This window comes from Pseudorasbora parva, chromosome 18 (assembly GCF_024679245.1).
Source record: "Pseudorasbora parva isolate DD20220531a chromosome 18, ASM2467924v1, whole genome shotgun sequence".
In the NCBI taxonomy this organism is placed as follows: domain Eukaryota; kingdom Metazoa; phylum Chordata; class Actinopteri; order Cypriniformes; family Gobionidae; genus Pseudorasbora; species Pseudorasbora parva.
Window position 1 is genome coordinate 42,630,010 of NC_090189.1, and position 20,055 is coordinate 42,650,064.

A 20,055-nucleotide genomic window follows, 5' to 3' on the forward strand; every position below is an offset into this window, starting at 1 on the left:
TGGAGGGGTGTTGTAAGGGTCAAATTAGGGATTATGCTCTATTCCTCTTTTCATTTTATCCTTTCAAATCGATTACGTGTAATTATTGTGATTAAATAATTGCCAAGAGTTGTCTTTCCACTGTTCCTTCCTCTGAAAAAGAACCTGTGTAATTAGTGAATTCCTGGGGTCTTAGTTTAACTCTAGGTTAAAGAAATAAAGGTTATATTGCAAATAAAGGTTACAAAGAAACTGTTTCCATATATTAATCAATGTAATTGGAAGTTATTTTGGCCGCTGACATATATATGCCCTTAGTTCTCCAGTGTTTGTCAGTTCTCGTTTTATATTATACGTGTCTTATTGAGTGTTTCCTGTATCCTGGTTATCCTTGTATCCGTGAGCTCATTGTCTCCACGTAATCTGTAACACTCACACAGACAGAGAAAAAAAAGTTGTGCCGAAAGGCAAAATGTATTACAAACTGTATGTGGCTTTACATTTAGGGCCAAAGAACAGTCAATAAATGAACTGTATCACATCTGACATACATTTATTTATTTATTTTTACAAATAGATGCTTTATTCCAAAAGTTATTAAAATGTCTGCCTTTTACGGTGAGAATAAAAAAGACCAATACAAAAATGGTTTCACTACAGTCTTGGAGTAAAGAGGTTAGTTTACTGAGCCTTCACAATCATTAATAATCCTTATGATCCATTACAAGTGTGCAGACTCATGCTCCTCATCACATTTACTGTTGGTTGGACTGTAAGTAAAATTTCTTTTTTTAGACCTGAAAAAAAAGTATAATTATTAAAGTGATATCACACAAATGTCAAATGACTGAAAATTGTAACACCTCTCAATAAATATATTATTTCTTATTTAAATAAAAAATGATAATTGTAAAATACATGGGGAAAAAAGACTCCAAAGTCAAAACTGATACATTTGAGTACATCTGTGTTTACCACTGCATAAACATGGTTATGATATATTATAAAATAGCAGCCCTGAATGAAAATATGTTGGACACACATATAAAGGATGGGCAAATGGTACCATGCTATGGTTCTAACTAAATAACACTTAATTTAATTTTTGTAGGTACCATTAAGTCTGTATATGTTTATAGTAAATCGGGGCAGCAAGCAAAGTACTGTCAACGCCACAGCAAACAGCAGGGGGCGCTGCTCTTATCTGACTTACCAAAGTCCTGTTGGCATGTGACTGATAGTCTCTGGTAAAGGTGATCCGAAACTCTCCGGAAGCAGAAGATAGAGCAACCCGGAGAGAACATTCAGACTGCCGATTAAGATGTACGGCAAAGATCTGTTATAGCTTCCTGCAGCAGAACAACGAGACACGAACAAATGATTTTTATAGGTATGTTTGAGAAATGATGGACAATACACACATTATATATTTTGATCTATAACTCTTCCCCATTCATTGTTACAAACTGTGTAAACCAGAAAGAGCGGATAGCAGTTGCTTACAATTAATTAAACTAACATCCAACATTAAACAGCATATAAATCAAAACGTAACTTAATGTAAATGCATGACTCAGGACGAGCTATAGGACTGTACTTAATCTACTCTATCTGTTTTTAGATCATCATTCTATCCAGATGTAGTCTTTATATATACACCCTCACCTAAAGGATAATTAGGAACACCATTAGGAACACCATACTAATACTGAGTTTGACCCTTTCGCCTTCAGAACTGCCTTAATTCTACGTGGCATTGATTCAACAAGGTGCTGAAAGCATTCTTTAGAAATGTTGGCCCATATTGATAGGAGAGCATCTTGCAGTTGATGGAGATTTGTGGGATGCACATCCAGGGCACGAAGCTCCCGTTCCGCCACATCCCAAAGATGCTCTATTGGGTTGAGATCTGGTGACTGTGGCGGCCATTTTAGTACAGTCAACTCATTGTCATGTTCAAGAAACCACTTTGAAATGATTTGAGCTTTGTGACATGGTGCATTATCCTGCTGGAAGTAGCCATCAGAGGATGGGGACATGGTGGTCATAAAGGGATGGACATGGTAATAAACAATGCTCAGGTAGGCCGTGGCATTTAAACAATGCCCAATTGGCAGTAAAGGGCCTAAAGTGTGCCAAGAAAACATCCCCCACACCATTACACCACCACCACCAGCCTGCACAGTGGTAACAAGGCATGATGGATCCATGTTCTCATTCTGTTTACGCCAAATTCTGACTCTACCATCTGAATGTCTCAACAGAAATCGAGACTCATCAGACCAGGCAACATTTTTCCAGTCTTCAACTGTCCAATTTTGGTGAGCTCATGCAAATTGTCGCCTCTTTTTCCTATTTGTAGTGGAGATGAGTGGTACCCGGTGGGGTCTTCTGCTGTTGAGCCCATCCGCCTCAAGGTTGTGTGTGTTGTGGCTTCACAAATGCTTTGCTGCATACCTCGGTTGTAACGAGTGGTTATTTCAGTCAAAGTTGCCATACTGGATGTTTTTCCCTTTTCACACCATTCTTTGTATGGCTGTGCCTGAAAATCCCAATAACTGAGCAGATTGTGAAATACTCAAACTAATATATATATATATATATATATATATATATATATATATATATATATATATATATATATATATAAATATATATATATATATATATATATATATATATATATATATATATATATATATATATATATATATATATATTAGAGTGCGGATCGGGCCGCATTTTTCTGTCCGAGCCCGACCCGCGTCCGACAGAGCAGTAACCGAACCCGACCCGAGCCCGACAGGCATTCAAATATTAATGTCCGAGCCCGACCCGAGCCCGACAGTTAAAATCTATTTTTTCCCCTCATATACTAATGACACGTACGTTTGTTTGTGTGGAAAGCCCGCTTTTATTAAGCAACATAAGGAAGGCATTCTGAAATGTTTAACGTTACAGACGAGCGCATCAGCACGCACACGGGGCATCAAACGTTACACAGAGCCCAATCAAATAGCCAACTGAAATTAAATGAACAAAGGTCTGCTAAAAATGGCCCAAGCTAACAGAATAAAACATTAACGTAACACAATTGAAATGCTTATTGAAATGAAAGTCATCTTACCAATTTTCTCAAACTGTATGGTTCCTAAACTGCAACATGGGATCTATTTACATAATCTATCCATCAAAGTTTAGGCTAATCGAGGTTTTATGCAGAAAAAGGATTGCATCAACTGTGGACGGCTTCAAGGCTGTCCTGCTGCCAGCAGCGCTGAAGTTGCCCTCACTGGAATGACAAGGATGCCGCGGGCAATATGCACGCACGTGTTGCGCGTTGTTGTCACGGTGACATAAACAAATTTCCGCGTGCAGGAAGACGGATGTTAGGGTAATATTTTACATTTATTTTAATCACAAAAACAAACCATTGCATCAAGTTAAACAGGCCCATTGGCTACTTGAATAATAAGCAGTTTTAAATTTAAAAGGTTCAATGCCTTATCGCGCTGACGTGACCGAGCCCGACCCGAACCCGAACGTCATATCTAAATATCTGTCCGAACCCGGCCCGACCCGTCGGGTACCGTCGGAACCCGTCGGGCTCGGGTCGGGTATCCATCCTCTAATATATATATATATATATATTAGGGGTGTAACGCTACGCGTATTCGTATTGAACCATTCGGTACAAGGCTTTCGATTCGGTACGCGGTATGCATTATGTACCAAACGGTTCTTGGTCTAATAAAAAAAAAGTGTGTGCAATATAAAATTATGCGTTCAACAAGGTAGCTCAATAACCAAAACGACGTAACAGGCAATGCCCCTGACACCGCCGAAAAAAAACAAAAAACAAACAAATATGTTTTAGGCTGCTCAGTCAGGTGCTCGCTTACTCAGTACGCGCTGAATGCTCATTGCAAAATGGCTATTGCGTTTAAGAAATATAAATAGAAGATCCTCCAATAACCAAAGGGTCTGGTGTTTGGGTGAACTTTGGATTCTCTGTAAGCTATGATGGTGTTGGCAAGAGTGATGAAAAAAAACAACAACGGTATGTTACATTTGCTACATGATGGTACAGCAGCGAGAATTATTCATGGCTGTGCCATCTTGTGGCTTAAACAGCCGTGGGTTACAATGGAAGACTTCAAGGCAGGTTTCCTTTATAATGTTTTTAATATGGATATTTTTCTGACACAAACGCATCGATTGGAATCAGAAGGCTCTATTAACCCATCGGAGTCGTGTGGAGCACGTTATTTGACGGACAGCTGCATTTTTTATGGACTTCAAACACAACTACAACTACTGCTGGGATTAACGTTAGCCTGGACTTTTTAAATATAACTCCGATTGTATTTGTCTGAAAGAAGAATGTCATATACACCTATATTTGTTGACATTTTTACTGATTTATTAAAAAAGAAAAACTGAAATATCACATCACTGCATGAAAAGTGGGATTTTCGCCAGTAAGCGGCACTGTAGATTGTCGTGGAAGATCAGGTTTACGACTGTACACGGCAGTTTGCAGGCGACACCGAAAACTGCCGTGAATTGTCAGAAATTGACGTGGGCCTTGCTTGGCAGTTGTCCCCCCCAACACCCCCCTTCCCTTAACTCCAGGGGAGGCTTTAACATGTAAATGAACATGCTGTGAGCTATACAAATGCAAATCAGGGTAGCAGGAGTTTTAACCCATGTGACATTTTTCTAAAAGGTATTAACTTCCTTCTAAGAAAATCTCTTAGATAGATCAGGCTCAGTATAGCCTAATTGTAAAATCTTAAACTTAAGCTTGAATTTATATATTTGATGAAAGTATTCTAGATTATTTATTGTGTGTCATTTGCAATCAGTCCCCGTGAATTCAGTGCGACTCGCAATTTTGACCAATCACCGCAACTTTTACCAATCATTGCGGTCTCCTGCTAATAAGCGGCGTCATACATCAGCAAACTTTATATATCATATATCATTGCCTGTCAAAATGAACGTGTTAACGCAAATTAATTTTAACGGCACTACATATATATATATATATATATATATATATATATATATATATATATATATATATATATATATATATATATATATATATACATACAGGGGTTGACATTAACTTTTTTGCTCACCGGCCACCGTGGCTAGTGGTTTTCCAAAGTTACTAGCCACTCAGCATTTTCACTGGCCACAATTTTGCTGTTTGGAAATTACATTGTATATGTTTAAAGGTAGGACTTTGGCATATATAAATTACTTGATTTTGAATCATTTTACTTTATTTAGAAGATTTAAAACCCTTTCAAACTTTCAAATGCAGAATGACCCCCCAAATCTTGTATATCAGCTGGGATGTGCAGGTGGGCAAGGGGTGGGCAATATAATAGATTATAATAGAATATAATAGGCTAATATGAGAAAGGTAATATGACAGGCTATGAGTTATTTTAGTTAGGATATATATATATATATATATATATATATATATATATATATATATATATATATATACATACATATATATATATATATATATATATACATATATACATATACATATATACATATATATATATACATATATACATATACATATACACATATATATATAATTTTAAAAATACCCTAAGCAAATTACAAAAACAATAGTTATTAAAAATAAAATAAAAATTCCGATACTAATACGACACAATGTAATTTATTGAATGTAATTGTCATTGGATACGACTTTCATCGAAAAGAATGTAACAAAATGTGGGCGTGGTCTGTGTTGTGAAATGAAACCACATTAAAAATTCCCTTAAACTGCGTTTGAAACATACAGCAAAGCAGCGACAGAGGAAAACACAGAGCCTGATATTATGCAAACATTTACCAATAATGTGGAAAGCGTTTTAAATCTGTTCAGTGGAAAATCCGCTGTGACGAATCTGTCCTCGTCTAACATCTGCTGTAAATCCAGGTAAAACTAGCTGCGTGCACGCGCCCGTCCCCAGATAACATGATCCCCAGTTGATCCGTAACACCGGCGGGAAGAAACAGCTGAATGCAATCAGTGGGCTATCTCGTCAGCTTGCTCAGTTTGCTGCCGATTTTAACGAGCAGTTAACTTTAGTAATCTCCAGGTTGCTGTCCATAGATGATAGGTTGCTTGCTTTGGAGTCGAAAAACTGTGTGGAAGATACTAACTTTAAGAAGAGAAGACGAGTGCCTAAGAGAAGACCAGTCCTAAGATTGCGGTAAGACTGTTATCTAAGCTAAAGTAACCTAAAGTAAAGCTTTTTAAGTAGCACAAGCTGAAATTAGCCTTGTAAAAGAACAAATGTAAGTTGCTTTATAAAAGTGTTTTCTTTTTCTGGTCATTTTACAGGAAGCAGTACGCCGTCTTCACAACGTCGTCATAACACTCATTTAATTGTTTTCCAGCTGCATGTAAGACAAAGAGACAGTACGCAGGAGGTACAAACATCCAGTTCTTGCATCGCACGCAGAAGCTGTGAAGAGTTCAGCTCGGAGTCGATTGAGAAGAAAGAGGGTAAGATTTATTAGATTAGATCCGTTTTTGGTCAGTGTGACTATTTTTCAGGTGCATTTTACGCAGTACATCGTGCGATACTGATTGTCTTTATTGTTTGTTTTTACAGCTGCTACAAGCAAGAAAGAGTGTGTTAGCTGAGGATGAGGTGGGCCTTTGGAAGTGCGCTACCATAGACCTGATGTCTGATGAGGAAGACGGCATCGTTGGCGCGGTGTCTGGATGGACTGTTCGCCGAGCTCTGTGCCACGCTGCAATCGAGATTAGAGGCGATTCCAAAGAACAGGGCAACGCACGACAGACGTCTGAAAAATGACTGAAATCAGACAGAATGGCGCTAGTTACCTACAGCTCTGAAGCGGAAAACAGAGACTTCATGGTGCTGTAGGATTTTGGGCTTCTCGTGAGCTTCCTATTGTTGTGTGGGCAGATCTCACACGTTTTGCATTTGGTTGTGTGTTTGTGTTTGTTCTAATAAAGCTCTTTCTTTGAATAAACTGCACGTCCCTGGCATATTTTCTTTCCTCAATAAATAAATGTCCTTGATGGTTATAATAGCGTAGTCCATAGGATAACAATGACATGAATATAAAACATAATAGCATATCATATGAATATATACAATTAAAAAATAATATGCAAATCATAATTTTATATATATATATATGGGTGTAAAATTATTATAATTTGGGGGTTTAAATTTATTAATTTATTACCCAGGTTGACCAATAGTAACAGATCTGCCAACCAATCACGAGTGATATTTCTTGTTTCAATGTAGTAGTTTCAACCAATACTGAGTGAGGAAATTCAAGCCATTCCGGCAAGGCGCCGCCCAGAGCTGCTATTCATATGCTAATTAGAGCCATTAGCGCCGGCGCCAGCATGCCTCCGCAAGCTCCACATACGTCATGGTTCGTTTCCGTCAATATGTGGCACAGACGAACGCGACGTTCACGGGCTGTAAACTGACGTTAATTGTCGAAAATCAGGGAGATTTCCGGCCGTTTACGGGGACGAAAATCCCACTTTTCATGCAGTGCATGGTCCTCAGTATTCAGACCCTTTGCTGGTATACACTCATATATTTAACTCAGGTTCTGTCCATTTGTTCTGGTCATCCTTGAGATGGTTCTACACCTTCATTTGAGTCCAGCTGTATTTGATTATACTGATTGGACTTGATTAGGAAAGCCACACACCTGTCTATATAAGACCTTACAGCTCACTGTGCATGTCAGAGCAAATGACAATCATAAGGTCAAAGGAACTGCCTGAAGAGCTCCGAGACAGAATTGTGGCAAGGCACAGATCTGGCCAAGGTTACAAAAAACTTTCTGCTGCACTTAAGGTTCCTATGAGCACAATGGCCTCCATAATCCTTAAATGAAGACATTTGGGAATGAGAACCCTTCCTAGAGCTGGCCGTCCGGCCAAACTGAGCTATCAGGGTAGAAGAGCTTAGGTGAGAGAGGTAAAGAAGAACCCAAAGATCAATGTGGATTAGCTCCAGAGATGCAGTCGGAAGATTGGAGAAAGCCAACCATCACTGCAGCCCTCCACCAGTCGGGGCTTTATGGCAGAGTGACCTGACGGAAGGACAAATGAAAGTCTGCTAAAAATACCTATTCAATTATTAAATTATTAAAAATAAGGACTCCAAGATGGTGAGAAATAAGATTCTCCGGTCTGATTAGACCAATATAGAACTTTTTGCCCTTAATTCTACGTGGTATGTGTGAAGAAAACCAGGCACTGCTCATCACCTGTCCAATACAGTCCCGACAGTGAAGCATGGTGGTGGCAGCATCATGCTGTGGGGGTGTTTTTCAGCTGCAGGGACAGGACGACTAATTGCAATTGAGGGAAAGATGAATGGGGCCAAGTACTGGGATATCCTGGATGAAAACCTTCTCCAGATTGCTCAACATCTCAGACTGGGCCGAAGGTTCACCTTCCAACAAAACAATGACCCCAAGCACACAGCTAAAATAAAAAAGAGTGGCTTCACAATAACTATTTGACTGTTCTTGAGTGGCTCAGCAAGAGCCCTGACTTAAACCCAATTGAGCATTTCCGGAGAAACCTGACAATGGCTGTCCACCAACGTTTACCATCCAACCTGACAGAACTGGAGAGGATCTGCAAGGAAGAATGGCAGAGGATCCCCAAATCCAGGAGTGAAAAACGTGTTTCATCTTTCCCAAAAAGACTCATGGCTGTATTAGGTCAAAAGGGTGTGAAAGCGGATTCTGAAATCCACTGCCGCTTCAATATACCTGTATATATTTATATCCTAATTAAATTCATAATCAAAACTTTATTCAATATTTACTTTCCTATATTATTAAAATGATTATTTTGTTAGATTGATTTTGCTTTTAGTTTCTTGTTTTCTAAAGTGTATATTTGATCTCTGAGGAGTGACTGACGGTCTGGCCTAGAGATGTGTGATGTGTCACTAAACACTTGCAACTACGTCATGTGTTTGGATTTTTGAGGTACCGCATATCTCTAACATGTCAGGAGTGCAGTAACAGGGTTTGCTCACTTAGCCCGGCTTCCAGAGATGAAATATGGATTTGTCTTTCATTTAATTAAATTTATTATATTTTATTCCTTTTATATTTCCTTTTACTGAAACACTAAAAAGTCAAGATGAATATTGCCTGTACTATTGTGTGTCCCTCTCACTGAGAGAAAGCACATGTTATCAGTATGTTTTGGTTAGAACTGTTTGAACTGGAGCTTAATCAGCTCCAACCTTGGAGAGACCTTGTATCTGTGTATGTGCGCAATATTCTGTGTTACAGATCAGTGTTGAGAATGGTGTATAGTGGGCACCCTAAGAGATGGGTGGACTTGTTATTCTGGGCAAGCTGGCGCCTGCTCCAGATCTGGAAGGTCACTACAGGCCTAATTCTGGGGTGAAAGCACCAACAAGTGACACGTCAGTGGAAACGTGCATCAGATTAACTGACTTGAGTGGAAATTTACCATGACTGTGCATTGTCTCTGAGCCAATCAGAACCATCCACATTGCAGTAATGACGTGGATAGACCTTGAAAATGGTATAACTGTTGGGACAATTGTATGTACGATAGGGCGAGGCAACGAGACGATGAGAGCGGGAGCGCGGCCTACGAACTCCTTGTGAGACTTGAAGCTGGCTTCTGCTTTTGAAACTGCAAACTATTCTTAAGTGAATTTTTCTTTTAATTAATTCCAATCCTGACTCTTGTCTTCATTTTTTCACTACTGGTCCTGGGTCATAAGCTGTTAACCCCTAACAGGTGCTTCTACTAAATACTGAGGGTCTGAATACTTAGGACCATTTGATATTTCAGTTTTTCTTTTTAAATAAATCTGCAAAAATACCAACAGTTCTGTGTTTTTCTGTCAATATGGGGTGCTGTATGTACATTACTGAGAAAAAAATAACTTAAATGATTTAAGCAAATGGCTACAATATAACAAAGAGTGAAAAATTTAAGGGGGTCTCTCTCTCTCTCTCTCTCTCTCTCTCTCTCTCTCTCTCTCTCTCTCTATATATATATATATATATATATATATATATATATATACATACATACATACATACATACACACACACACACATATATATATATATACATATATATATATATATATATTTAACTAAACACATGAGACGCTTCTACACACATTAGTGAAAGAATGGGTCGCTCTCAGGAGCTCAGTGAACTCAAGCGTGGGGCCGTGATAGGCTGACACCTGTGCAATAAATCCATTCCTGACATTTCCTCACTACTAAATATTCCACGCTTAACTGTTTGTGGGATTATAACAAAGTGGAAGCGATTGGGAACAACAGCAACTCAGCCACGAAGTGTTAGGCCATGTAAAATTACAAAATGGGGTCAGCACATGCTGAGGGTCACAGTGCACAGAAGTCACCAACGTTCTGCAGTGACTCCAGACCTCCAAACTTCTGTGTCCTTCAGATGAGCTCAAGAACAGCGTAGAGAGCTTCATGGAATGAGTTTCCATGGCCGAGCAGCTCATCCAAGCCTTAAATCACCAATTGCAATGCAAAGCTGCACAGAGTCCATACCTTAACCCGATAGAACACCTTTGGTATGAATTAGAACAGAGACTGCAAACCAGGCCTCACAAATGCACAACTCTAAATCAAACCCAGGCAGGATGAAGCAGGCAGATCGGGGGACCAGACTGGAGCAGGCAAAGCAAGGAGCCAGTACGGAGCATGCGATCAAGCACAGTGGAACACAATGGATGGTGACCACGATGGTAAAGCCGGTGGAGTTGGGCACCAAGGTGGAGCAGAAGACTACGTGACCATGGTGAATTCATAGACAGGAAGCTCACAAAAATCAAGATGGCCTCCGTGGACATAACAGTACCAACAGAGGATGCAGTGAGTTCAGGAATGGACTCTCTCTCAGTAGCAGAACTGACAGAGGGCACAGAGTTTAAAATTGTATTCCTTTTGCCTTTGTCTCAACTCGCCAATTGCACAGCAATTTCAAACTGCGTTTGAGACTGTCTTTGGTTCACTGCAGTTTTGAAAAGACAATACTCAGCAATTGTGACTGATGAATTTGCACTTGGTTCATCTTAAAGCATTATAAATACACCACTTAGACATACAAACAACATTAAAGACTAATTTTCACTCAGGAGTATTTAAGAGTTTTAATACAACCTTCTGTGTCTGATCAACCAAACGTTATGGGAATATTTTTCTCCCTCTACATAATTTGTATAGAAACCTGGTTTTGACACATAAATTGGCCCACAGATTGCCCTGGAAAATGTCACAGTGTTCCCTAAGGCCAGTCTATCCCTTGTACAAATTAAATCACTTAAAGCTGTATATGTAAAATATGTAAATAATAAACTCTGAAGTTTAGAGGGGGGATATGTCAAAAAATGAAATATGCAATAAATATGCCATGGGTTCCTCACTATGCTCGCCCCAGTGGAATCTACAGGAGGATTTAAGAGATGATATAAAAGAGATTATTGAGGCTAGAGTTTTGTGACCTAAGTAGATGAAGTATGGTGCAGAGATGCTGCCCACTCTGGACGCTGTGGAGCAGGTTCCTAAAGCCGTGTTCCTCAGGACGGTGGGGTAAAGCTCTGCAGTCGCAGGGTACACGATTGCAAATGCTGTCGACAGACCCAACTTTCCCAGCATCACCAGAGAAATGGTAACAGAACTCATATCTACAGTTTAAAAAAGACAAAACATAGCATCCAAAGTTGACCAAATATTGCAAAAAAATAAAAAAAATAATGCTATTTTTGTCTTGTTTTCCAGTTAAAATATCTAAACATTCAAATATCTAAATATTTACTGAAGCAAAATGTGATTTAATGCCATGCCAGCTACTATGGCTATAGTCATGGTAAGGGATAAATAAATATTCGATTAAATATCTGATTCCAAAATATTTAGGACACTGTACAAATTGTGAATAAAAAGAATGCAATAATTTACAAATCTCATAAACTTTTATTCTATTCAAAATAGAATAGAGATGTTCAAATGTTGAAAGTGAGACATTTTGAAATGTCATGCCAAATATTGGCTCAGTTTGGATTTCATGAGAGCTACATATTCCAAAAAAGTTGGGACAGATAGCAATAAGAGGCAGGAAAAGTTAGATTTACATATAAGGAACCACTGGAGGACCAAGCTGCAACTCATTAGGTCAATTGGCAACATGATTGGGTATAAAAAGAGCCTCTCAGAGTGGCAGTGTCTCTCAGAAGTCAAGATGGGCAGAGGATCACCAATTCCCCCAATGTTGCGGCGAAAAATAGTGGAGCAATATCAGAAAGGAGTTTCTCAGAGAAAAAATGGCTAAGAGTTTGAAGTTATCATCATCTAGAGTGCATAATATCATCCAAAGATTCAGAGAATCTGGAACAATCTCTGTGCGTAAGGGTCAAGGCCGGAAAACCATACTGGATACCAGTGATCTTCGGGCCCTTAGACGGCACTGCATCAAAGGAATGCTACTGTAACGGAAATCACAACATGGGCTCGGGAATACTTCCAGAAAACATTGTCGGTGAACAAAATCCACCATGCCATTCACCGTTGCCAGCTAAAACTCTATAGGTCAATAAAGAAGCCATATCGAAACATGATCCAGAAGTGCAGGCGTTTTCTTTGGGCTAAGGCTCATTTAAAATGGACTGTGGCAAAGTGGAAAACTGTTCTGTGGTCAGACAAATCAAAATTTAAAGTTCTTTTAGGAAAACTGAGATGCCACGCCATCTGGAATAAAGAGAACAAGGACAACCCAAGTTTTTGTTCTCAGCACTAAGCGCATCTGGAAAGGCACCATCAATGCTGAAAGGTACATCCAAGTTCTAGAACAACATATGCTCCATCCAGGCATCTTTTAGGGAAAACCTTGCATTTTCCAACATGACATTGCCAGACCACACACTGCACCAATTACAACATCATGGCTGCATAGAAGAAGGATCCCGGTACTGAAATGACCAGCTTGCAGTCCAGATCTTTCACCCATAGAAAACATTTGGTGCATCATAAAGAGGAAGATGCGACAAAGAAGACCTAAGACAGCTGAGCAAGTAGAAGTCTGTATTAGACAAGAATGGGACAACATTCCTATTCCTAAACTTGAGCAACTCGTCCCCCAATCCCCAGATGTTTGCTGACTGTTATAAAAAGAAGAGGGGATGACACACAGTGGTAAACATGGCCTTGGCCCAACTCTCTTGAGATGTGTTAATGCCATGCAATTTAAAATCAACTTATTTTCCCTTAAAATTATACATTTTCTCAGTTTAAACATTTGATATGTCATCTATGATGTATTCTGAATAAAATATTGAAATTGGAAACTTCCACATCATTGAAATCTGTTTTTATTCACAAATTGTACAGTGTCCCAACTTTTTTGGAATCGGTTTGTAAAATAAAATGGTAAATAAAAACTTTTTAAAAGTTTTCCCCAGTAAATGTATCTTGATTTAAAAATGTTTAGATATTTGCACTAGAAAAGACGAAACAAGACAAAAAAACTAAAAAACATTTTTTTGCAGTGTGTCAAAAATCAAACGCATCATTAGCAAGACAAATTCTCATTACCAAGCTGCCATGCTAAAGTTTGTCATAAAATCCAACAAATGGTGAAAGTTAATAGGATTAATCATCAGGTTGTGTTCTAGTCCTTTTCCTGAAAATGCTAGTTAACATTATGGCATTCGACTAAAATACTTTACTTACCAAGGGTATAAACTCTCACCTAAATGTTTTGTATTAATAGGCATGCCATTCTTTTTTGAAGAAATAAACTCTATCCTGAGATCAATGAGGATCAAAACAAATTTTTTGTTCCAAAATAAACAAAAAACCTGTACTAACTGAAAGAAAACAAATTGACAAAAACATTAAATGCAATATTTAGTGATAATATAGCATAAAAAGAGACTTATAAGATCATTTTAAAAGGCTGTTATCCTTTGGTATTACAAGGTTTTCAAAACAGCATAAGTAAAGATTTGTACACACTCAAAAGTAAAAACCAATCCTTCTATGCACTATTTATGCACTATTTATGTTGAAACATATCTTTTAATGAATATCGCTCATAAATTTCTCACGTTGTGGTATGAGATGTATGAAGACAAGAAGCAGTCCTCCTAACGACAGGGTGGAAGACATACAGAGGCGGCGTGGCAAGCGGCGGAGCATCAGCCAGGCCATGATGAGCGCAGGCACTTCCACCATTGCTGACAAAAAGCTGTTTAGGTAGATGTTCCCATGTAGACCGGACGTGTTCAGAGACAAGGCACAGTATCCGATCGAAATAGCCGACCTAACAGAAGAAAGTCAGCGAGTGAGCGGCAGGTCCATGATTTAGTAACACATGGTTTAGTATACCGAGATAAATATTGACATTAAAATATTATACTGCTTTTATATAAAATGTTGGTTTTTATGTATTTGTTTCACACATGACTAATAACCAACTCATAAGCAAAATAATGCTGATCAAAAGTCAGCTCAAACATCTCAGTCTTACAACAAAAGTACTGGATGATCTTTTCTTATTCAAATACAACACAATTGGGAGAAACAGACAAGGGCGGGACAGGCAAAGGAGGAAATGACAAGGGTGGGACAGGCAAGGGAGAAATAGACAAGGGTGGGACAGGAAAGGGAGGAACAGACAAGGGTGGGACAGGAAAGGGAGGAACAGACAAGGGTGGGACAGGCAAGGGAGAAATAGACAAGGGTGGGACAGGAAAGGGAGGAACAGACAAGGGTGGGACAGGAAAGGGAGGAACAGACAAGGGTGGGACAGGCAAAGGAGGAAATTACAAGGGTGGGACAGGCAAGGGTGGGACAGGCGAGGGAGGAACAGACAAGGGCGGGACAGGCAAAGGAGGAAATGACAAGGGTGGGACAGGCAAGGGTGGGAAAGGCGAGGGAGAAATAGACAAGGGCGGGACAGGTAAGGGAGGAACAGACAAGTGTGGGACAGACTAGGGTGGGACAGACAAGGGTGGGACAGACAAAGGAGGAACAGACAAGGGTGGGACAGGCAAAGGAGGAACAGACAAGGGTGGGACAGGCAAAGGAGGAACAGACAAGGGTGGGATAGACCTTTGCCTGTCCCGCCCTTGTCTGTTCCTCCCTTGCCTGTCCCACCCTTGCCTGTCCCAGACAAGGGTGGGACAGGCAAGGGAGGAAATGACAAGGGTGGGACAGGCAAGGGAGGAACAGGCAAGTGTGGGAAAGACCAGGGTGGGACAGACAAGGGTGGGACAGGCAAAGGAGGAACAGACAAGGGTGGGACAGGCAAGGGAGGAAATGACAAGGGAGGAACAGACCAGGGTGGGACAGGCAAGGGAGGAAATGACAAGGGTGGGACAGGCAAGGGAGGAACAGGCAAGTGTGGGACAGGCAAGGGTGGGACAGGCAAGGGAGGAACAAACAAGGGTGGGAAAGGCAAGGGAGGAACAGACAAGGGTGGGACAGGCAAGGGAGTAAATGACAAGGGTGGGACAGGCAAAGGAGGAACAGACAAGTGTGGGACAGACCAGGGGGGGGGCAGACCAGGGTGGGACAGACAAGGGTGGGACAGGCAAAGGAGGAACAGACAAGGGTGGGACAGGCAAAGGAGGACAGACAAGGGTGGGACAGGCAAGGGAGGAACAGACAAGGGTGGGACAGGCAAAGGAGGAACAGACAAGTGTGGGACAGACCAGGGTGGGACAGACAAGGGTGGGACAGACAAAGGAGGAACAGACAAGGGTGGGACAGGCAAAGGAGGACAGACAAGGGTGGGACAGGCAAGGGAGGAAATGGCAAGGGTGGGACAGGCAAGGGAGGAACAGACAAGGGTGGGACAGGCAAAGGAGGAACTGACAAGTGTGGGACAGACCAGGGTGGGACAGACAATGGTGGGACAGGCAAAGGAGGAACAGACAAGGGTGGGACAGGCAAAGGAGGACAGACAAGGGTGGGACAGGCAAGGGAGGAAATGACAAGGGTGGGACAGGCAAGGATGGGACAGGCAAGGATGGGACAGGCAAGGGAGAAATAGGCAAGGGAGAAATAGACAAGGGTAGGGCAGGCAAGGGAGGAACAGGCAAGTGTGGGACAGGCAAAGGAGGAAATGACAAGGGTGGGACAGGCAAAGGTGGGACAGGCAAGGGAGAAATAGACCAGGGCGGGACGAGCAAGGGAGGACCAGGCAAGGGTGGGGCAGGCAAGGGAGGAACAGACAAGGGCAGTACAGGCAAGGGAGGAACAGACAAGGGTGGGACAGGCAAAGGAGGAAATGACAAGGGTGGGACAGGCAAAGGTGGGACAGGCAAGGGAGAATTAGACCAGGGCAGGACAGGCAAGGGAGGAACAGGCAAGGGTGGGGCAGGCAAGGGAGGAACAGACAAGGGAGGAAATGACAAGGGTGAGACAGGCAAGGGTGGGACAGGCAAGGGAGAAATAGACAAGGGCGGGACAGGTAAGGGAGGAACAGACGAGGGTGGGACAAGCAAGGGAGAAATAGACAAGGGTGGGACAGGCAAGGGAGGAACAGACAAGGGCGGGACAGGCAAGGAATGAACAGACAAGGGTGGGACAGGCAAGGGAGGAATAGACAAGGGCGGGACAGGCAAGGAAGGAACAGACAAGGGTGGGACAGGCAAGGGAGGAAGAGACAAGGGCGGGACAGGCAAGGAAGGAACAGACAAGGGTGGGACAGGCAAGGGAGGAAGAGACAAGGGCGGGACAGGCAAAGGAGGAAATGACAAGGGTGGGACAGGCAAGGGAGGAACAGACAAGGGCGGGACAGGCAAGGAAGGAACAGACAAGGGTGGGACAGGCAAGGGAGGAACAGACAAGGGCGGGACAGGCAAAGGAGGAAATGACAAGGGTGGGACAGGCAAGGGAGAAATAGACAAGGGCGGGACAGGCAAGGGAGGAACAGACAAGGGTGGGACAGGCAAGCGAGGAACAGACAAGGGTGGGACAGGCAAGGGAGGAACAGACAAGGGTGGGACAGGCAAGGGAGGAAAAGGCAAGAGTGGGACAGGAAAGGGAGGAACAGGCAAGTGTGGGACAGACCAGGGAGGAACAGACAAGGGTGGGACAGGCAAAGGAGGAACAGACAAGGGTGGGACAGGCAAAGGAGGAACAGACAAGGGTGGGACAGGCAAGGGAGGAAATGGCAAGGGTGGGACAGGCAAGGAAGGAACAGGCAAGTGTGGGACAGACCAGGGTGGGGCAGACAAGGGTGGGACAGGCAAGGGAGGAACAGACAAGGGTGGGACAGGCAAGGGAGGTACAGACAAGGGTGGGACAGGCAAAGGAGGAACAGACAAAGGTGGGACAGGCAAAGGAGGAACAGACAAGGGTGGGACAGGCAAAGGAAGAACAGACAAGGGTGGGACAGGCAAAGGAGGAACAGACAAGGGTGGGACAGGCAAGGGAGGAAATGACAAGTGTGGGACAGGCAAGGGTGGGACAGGCAAGGGAGAAATAGACAAGGGCGGGAAAGGTTAGGGAGGAACAGACAAGGGTGGGACAGGCAAGGGAGGAACAGACAAGGGTGGGGCAGGCAAGGGAGGAACAGGCAAGTGTGGGACAGACCAGGGTGGGACAGACCAGGATGGGAAAGGAGGAACAGACCCGGGCAGGACAGTCAAGGGTGGGACAGGAAAGGGAGGAACAGGCAAGTGTGGGACAGACAAGGGTGGGACAGGCAAGGGTGGGACAGGCAAGGGTGGGACAGGCAAGGGTGGGACAGGCAAGGGTGGGACAGACAAGGGCGGGACAGACCAGGGCGGGAAAGGAGGGACAGTCCAGGACAGGACAATCAAGGGAGGAATAGACAAGGGCGGGACAGGCAAGGGAGGAAACGACAAGGGTGGGTCAGGCAAGGGTGGGACAGGGGAAACGTGCAGTTTCCAGGGCGGCACGGACAGAGCAAGACGTCTGGGCAGCACTTCCGACACAGCATTGACCACCAGAATACGATCCACCGGAACAGGGATCATCGAAACACACACAATCCACCAGAACACGATCCACGGAACTGGGACCACCGGAACATGATCCACCAGAACACGATCCTCTGGAACAGGGACCACTGGGACACGATCCTCTGGAACATGATCCTCTGGAACTGGGACCACCGGAACATGATCCACCAGAACATGATCCTCTGGAACAGGGACCACTGGGACACGATCCTCTGGAACAGGGACCACTGGAACACGATCCACCGGAACATGATCCTCTGGAACTGGGACCACCAGGACCTTTCTCCTCCTCCTCCGTTTCTGGACCATCAAACTTGGGACCACCGGAACAGGGTTCACTGGAGCCGGGACCACCCTCCTAGTAGTTCTCTCCTGATGGCGAACAAGACCCTCCACCATAGCCTCAAAACTGACCCCATCGAAAACACTTCGGCTCATCAAGCGCATAATTTAATAAGTCTTTGAGAGCCTCCACGCTTTCAGACCCTCAGCTGCTGAATCCCTAGTCAAACTCTCCCAACTCCGTTCCCTGTTGACGGAGGGAGACCAGTTCCTCAAATTGGAGTATCCGCTCCCATTGTGGACAGGAGACTGGTTGTGCCTCTCTTCTCCACTGAGACCTCATGGGTCGGATCGTTATGTTACGTCAGGGGTGGTTAAAAAGGTGCAGACTCAGGTGCAGAGATAATTGAGGATTTATTTAACAAAATTAAACTTAAACAGAAAACAAAAACCCAAGAGGGGGGAAAACACATAATCAGAATTAACAAATACAAACTCAAAAACATACCAAACTGAGACACGGGGAAACTGGAGATGTAGACATGACAACGATCCGACAAGGACTGACAAAACACCAGGAGCTTATAAACGGGACAAATCAAGTAGGGAAATAAGGGAACACAGGTGGGGCAAATGAAACCAATAAAGATAACAAGGGGGGTGGGATCTAGACAAGAGACATGAGCAATGCCCAAAATAACAAAACAAGACAGGACAGGCATGGGACACCAGTAGCCTATATAGAATTTAAGTAATTAAATTAGCCTTATATAAATGTGTACTTAGTCGTCAACTAATGGCTTAAATTAATTAGTAGTCCTGTAGAAAAAACTTTAGTCAGGGGTAGCCCTACTAATTTCACATATTTTTGAACCAGTATATCACAAAGGGAATTCTGTGTTAAGCGCGTGGAGTGGGTTCTTCAGAAAGGCGATCTCTGCTCTGGAGGAAATATTACTGCTCCGCTCACATGTTATAAATCAGACGTACTACTCTTGTCACTGTTTTTTGCCCTCTATATAGTAGTGAAGTATATGAATTTGGATGCAGCCCATGTCTATATTAAATACATGTAAGAGCTCTCACCAGACCAGGCACTGCAGGACAGTAATGCAGCGGATGTTGGTGGACTTCACCAGGTCACAGACATTGTGGGTCTTCAAACTTCCAGCATTTTCCCTTGACTGCAATGCTCGTGTCAAAAACATGTCTTGTTAAAGCAATAACAAAACAATACACACAGTGTGAACAAAAGAGAATATAACACTAAAACAATATAAAGCATTCATATAAAGACATTTTAAGTGCAAGTTTTTTAGAACGTCAAAGCAAGATCCATCTCTACTTCCAATTTGTTGTATTACGTTAAATACGTATTCACATTAGATTCTTGTACTAGGAGTGTTATTGGAGATTTCTCTCTCTCTCTCTCTCTCTCTCTCTCTCTCTCTCTCTCTCTCTCTCTCTCTCTCTCTCTCTCTCCCTCTCTCCCCTTGTCTCTTTGTTGTTTTGTTGAAATGGGTGACTAGCCCTATTCGGACGGTAATGGTTTCTCGTGGGGTTGTAAGGTGTTTTCATCATTTACAGGGGTGCATCATTTTTTGACAAACACAAGGTCATGTGGTGATTTAATTCCCTTCCGAATACACATCTCTGAGTTTTCAATAAAATATTGAAATTCAAAATTAACTGTTTATATGCTTTTAGA

General features: G+C 42.5%; 1 protein-coding gene and 1 long non-coding RNA gene across 2 annotated transcripts in view; one reads left to right on the forward strand and one right to left on the reverse strand.

The window, feature by feature from the left end:
* Window positions 1-515: 515 nt before the first annotated feature.
* LOC137046288 (organic cation/carnitine transporter 2-like) overlaps window positions 516-20,055 on the reverse strand; it is a 46,247-nt gene continuing 26,707 nt past the window's right edge. Inside the window, exons 7-11 of the mRNA XM_067423432.1 lie at window positions 19,434-19,531; window positions 14,178-14,392; window positions 11,577-11,759; window positions 1,193-1,328; window positions 516-776 (exon numbers count right to left, since the gene is read on the reverse strand). Of these exons, the coding sequence (XP_067279533.1) occupies window positions 701-776; window positions 1,193-1,328; window positions 11,577-11,759; window positions 14,178-14,392; window positions 19,434-19,531 (708 nt within the window). The 3' untranslated portion in view covers window positions 516-700. The remainder of the gene's footprint in view (window positions 777-1,192; window positions 1,329-11,576; window positions 11,760-14,177; window positions 14,393-19,433; window positions 19,532-20,055) is intronic.
* Window positions 5,755-6,752, forward strand: LOC137046289 (uncharacterized). Its single transcript, XR_010898924.1, has 3 exons — window positions 5,755-6,233; window positions 6,421-6,529; window positions 6,639-6,752. It is a non-coding gene; the product is annotated as an uncharacterized lncRNA (long non-coding RNA).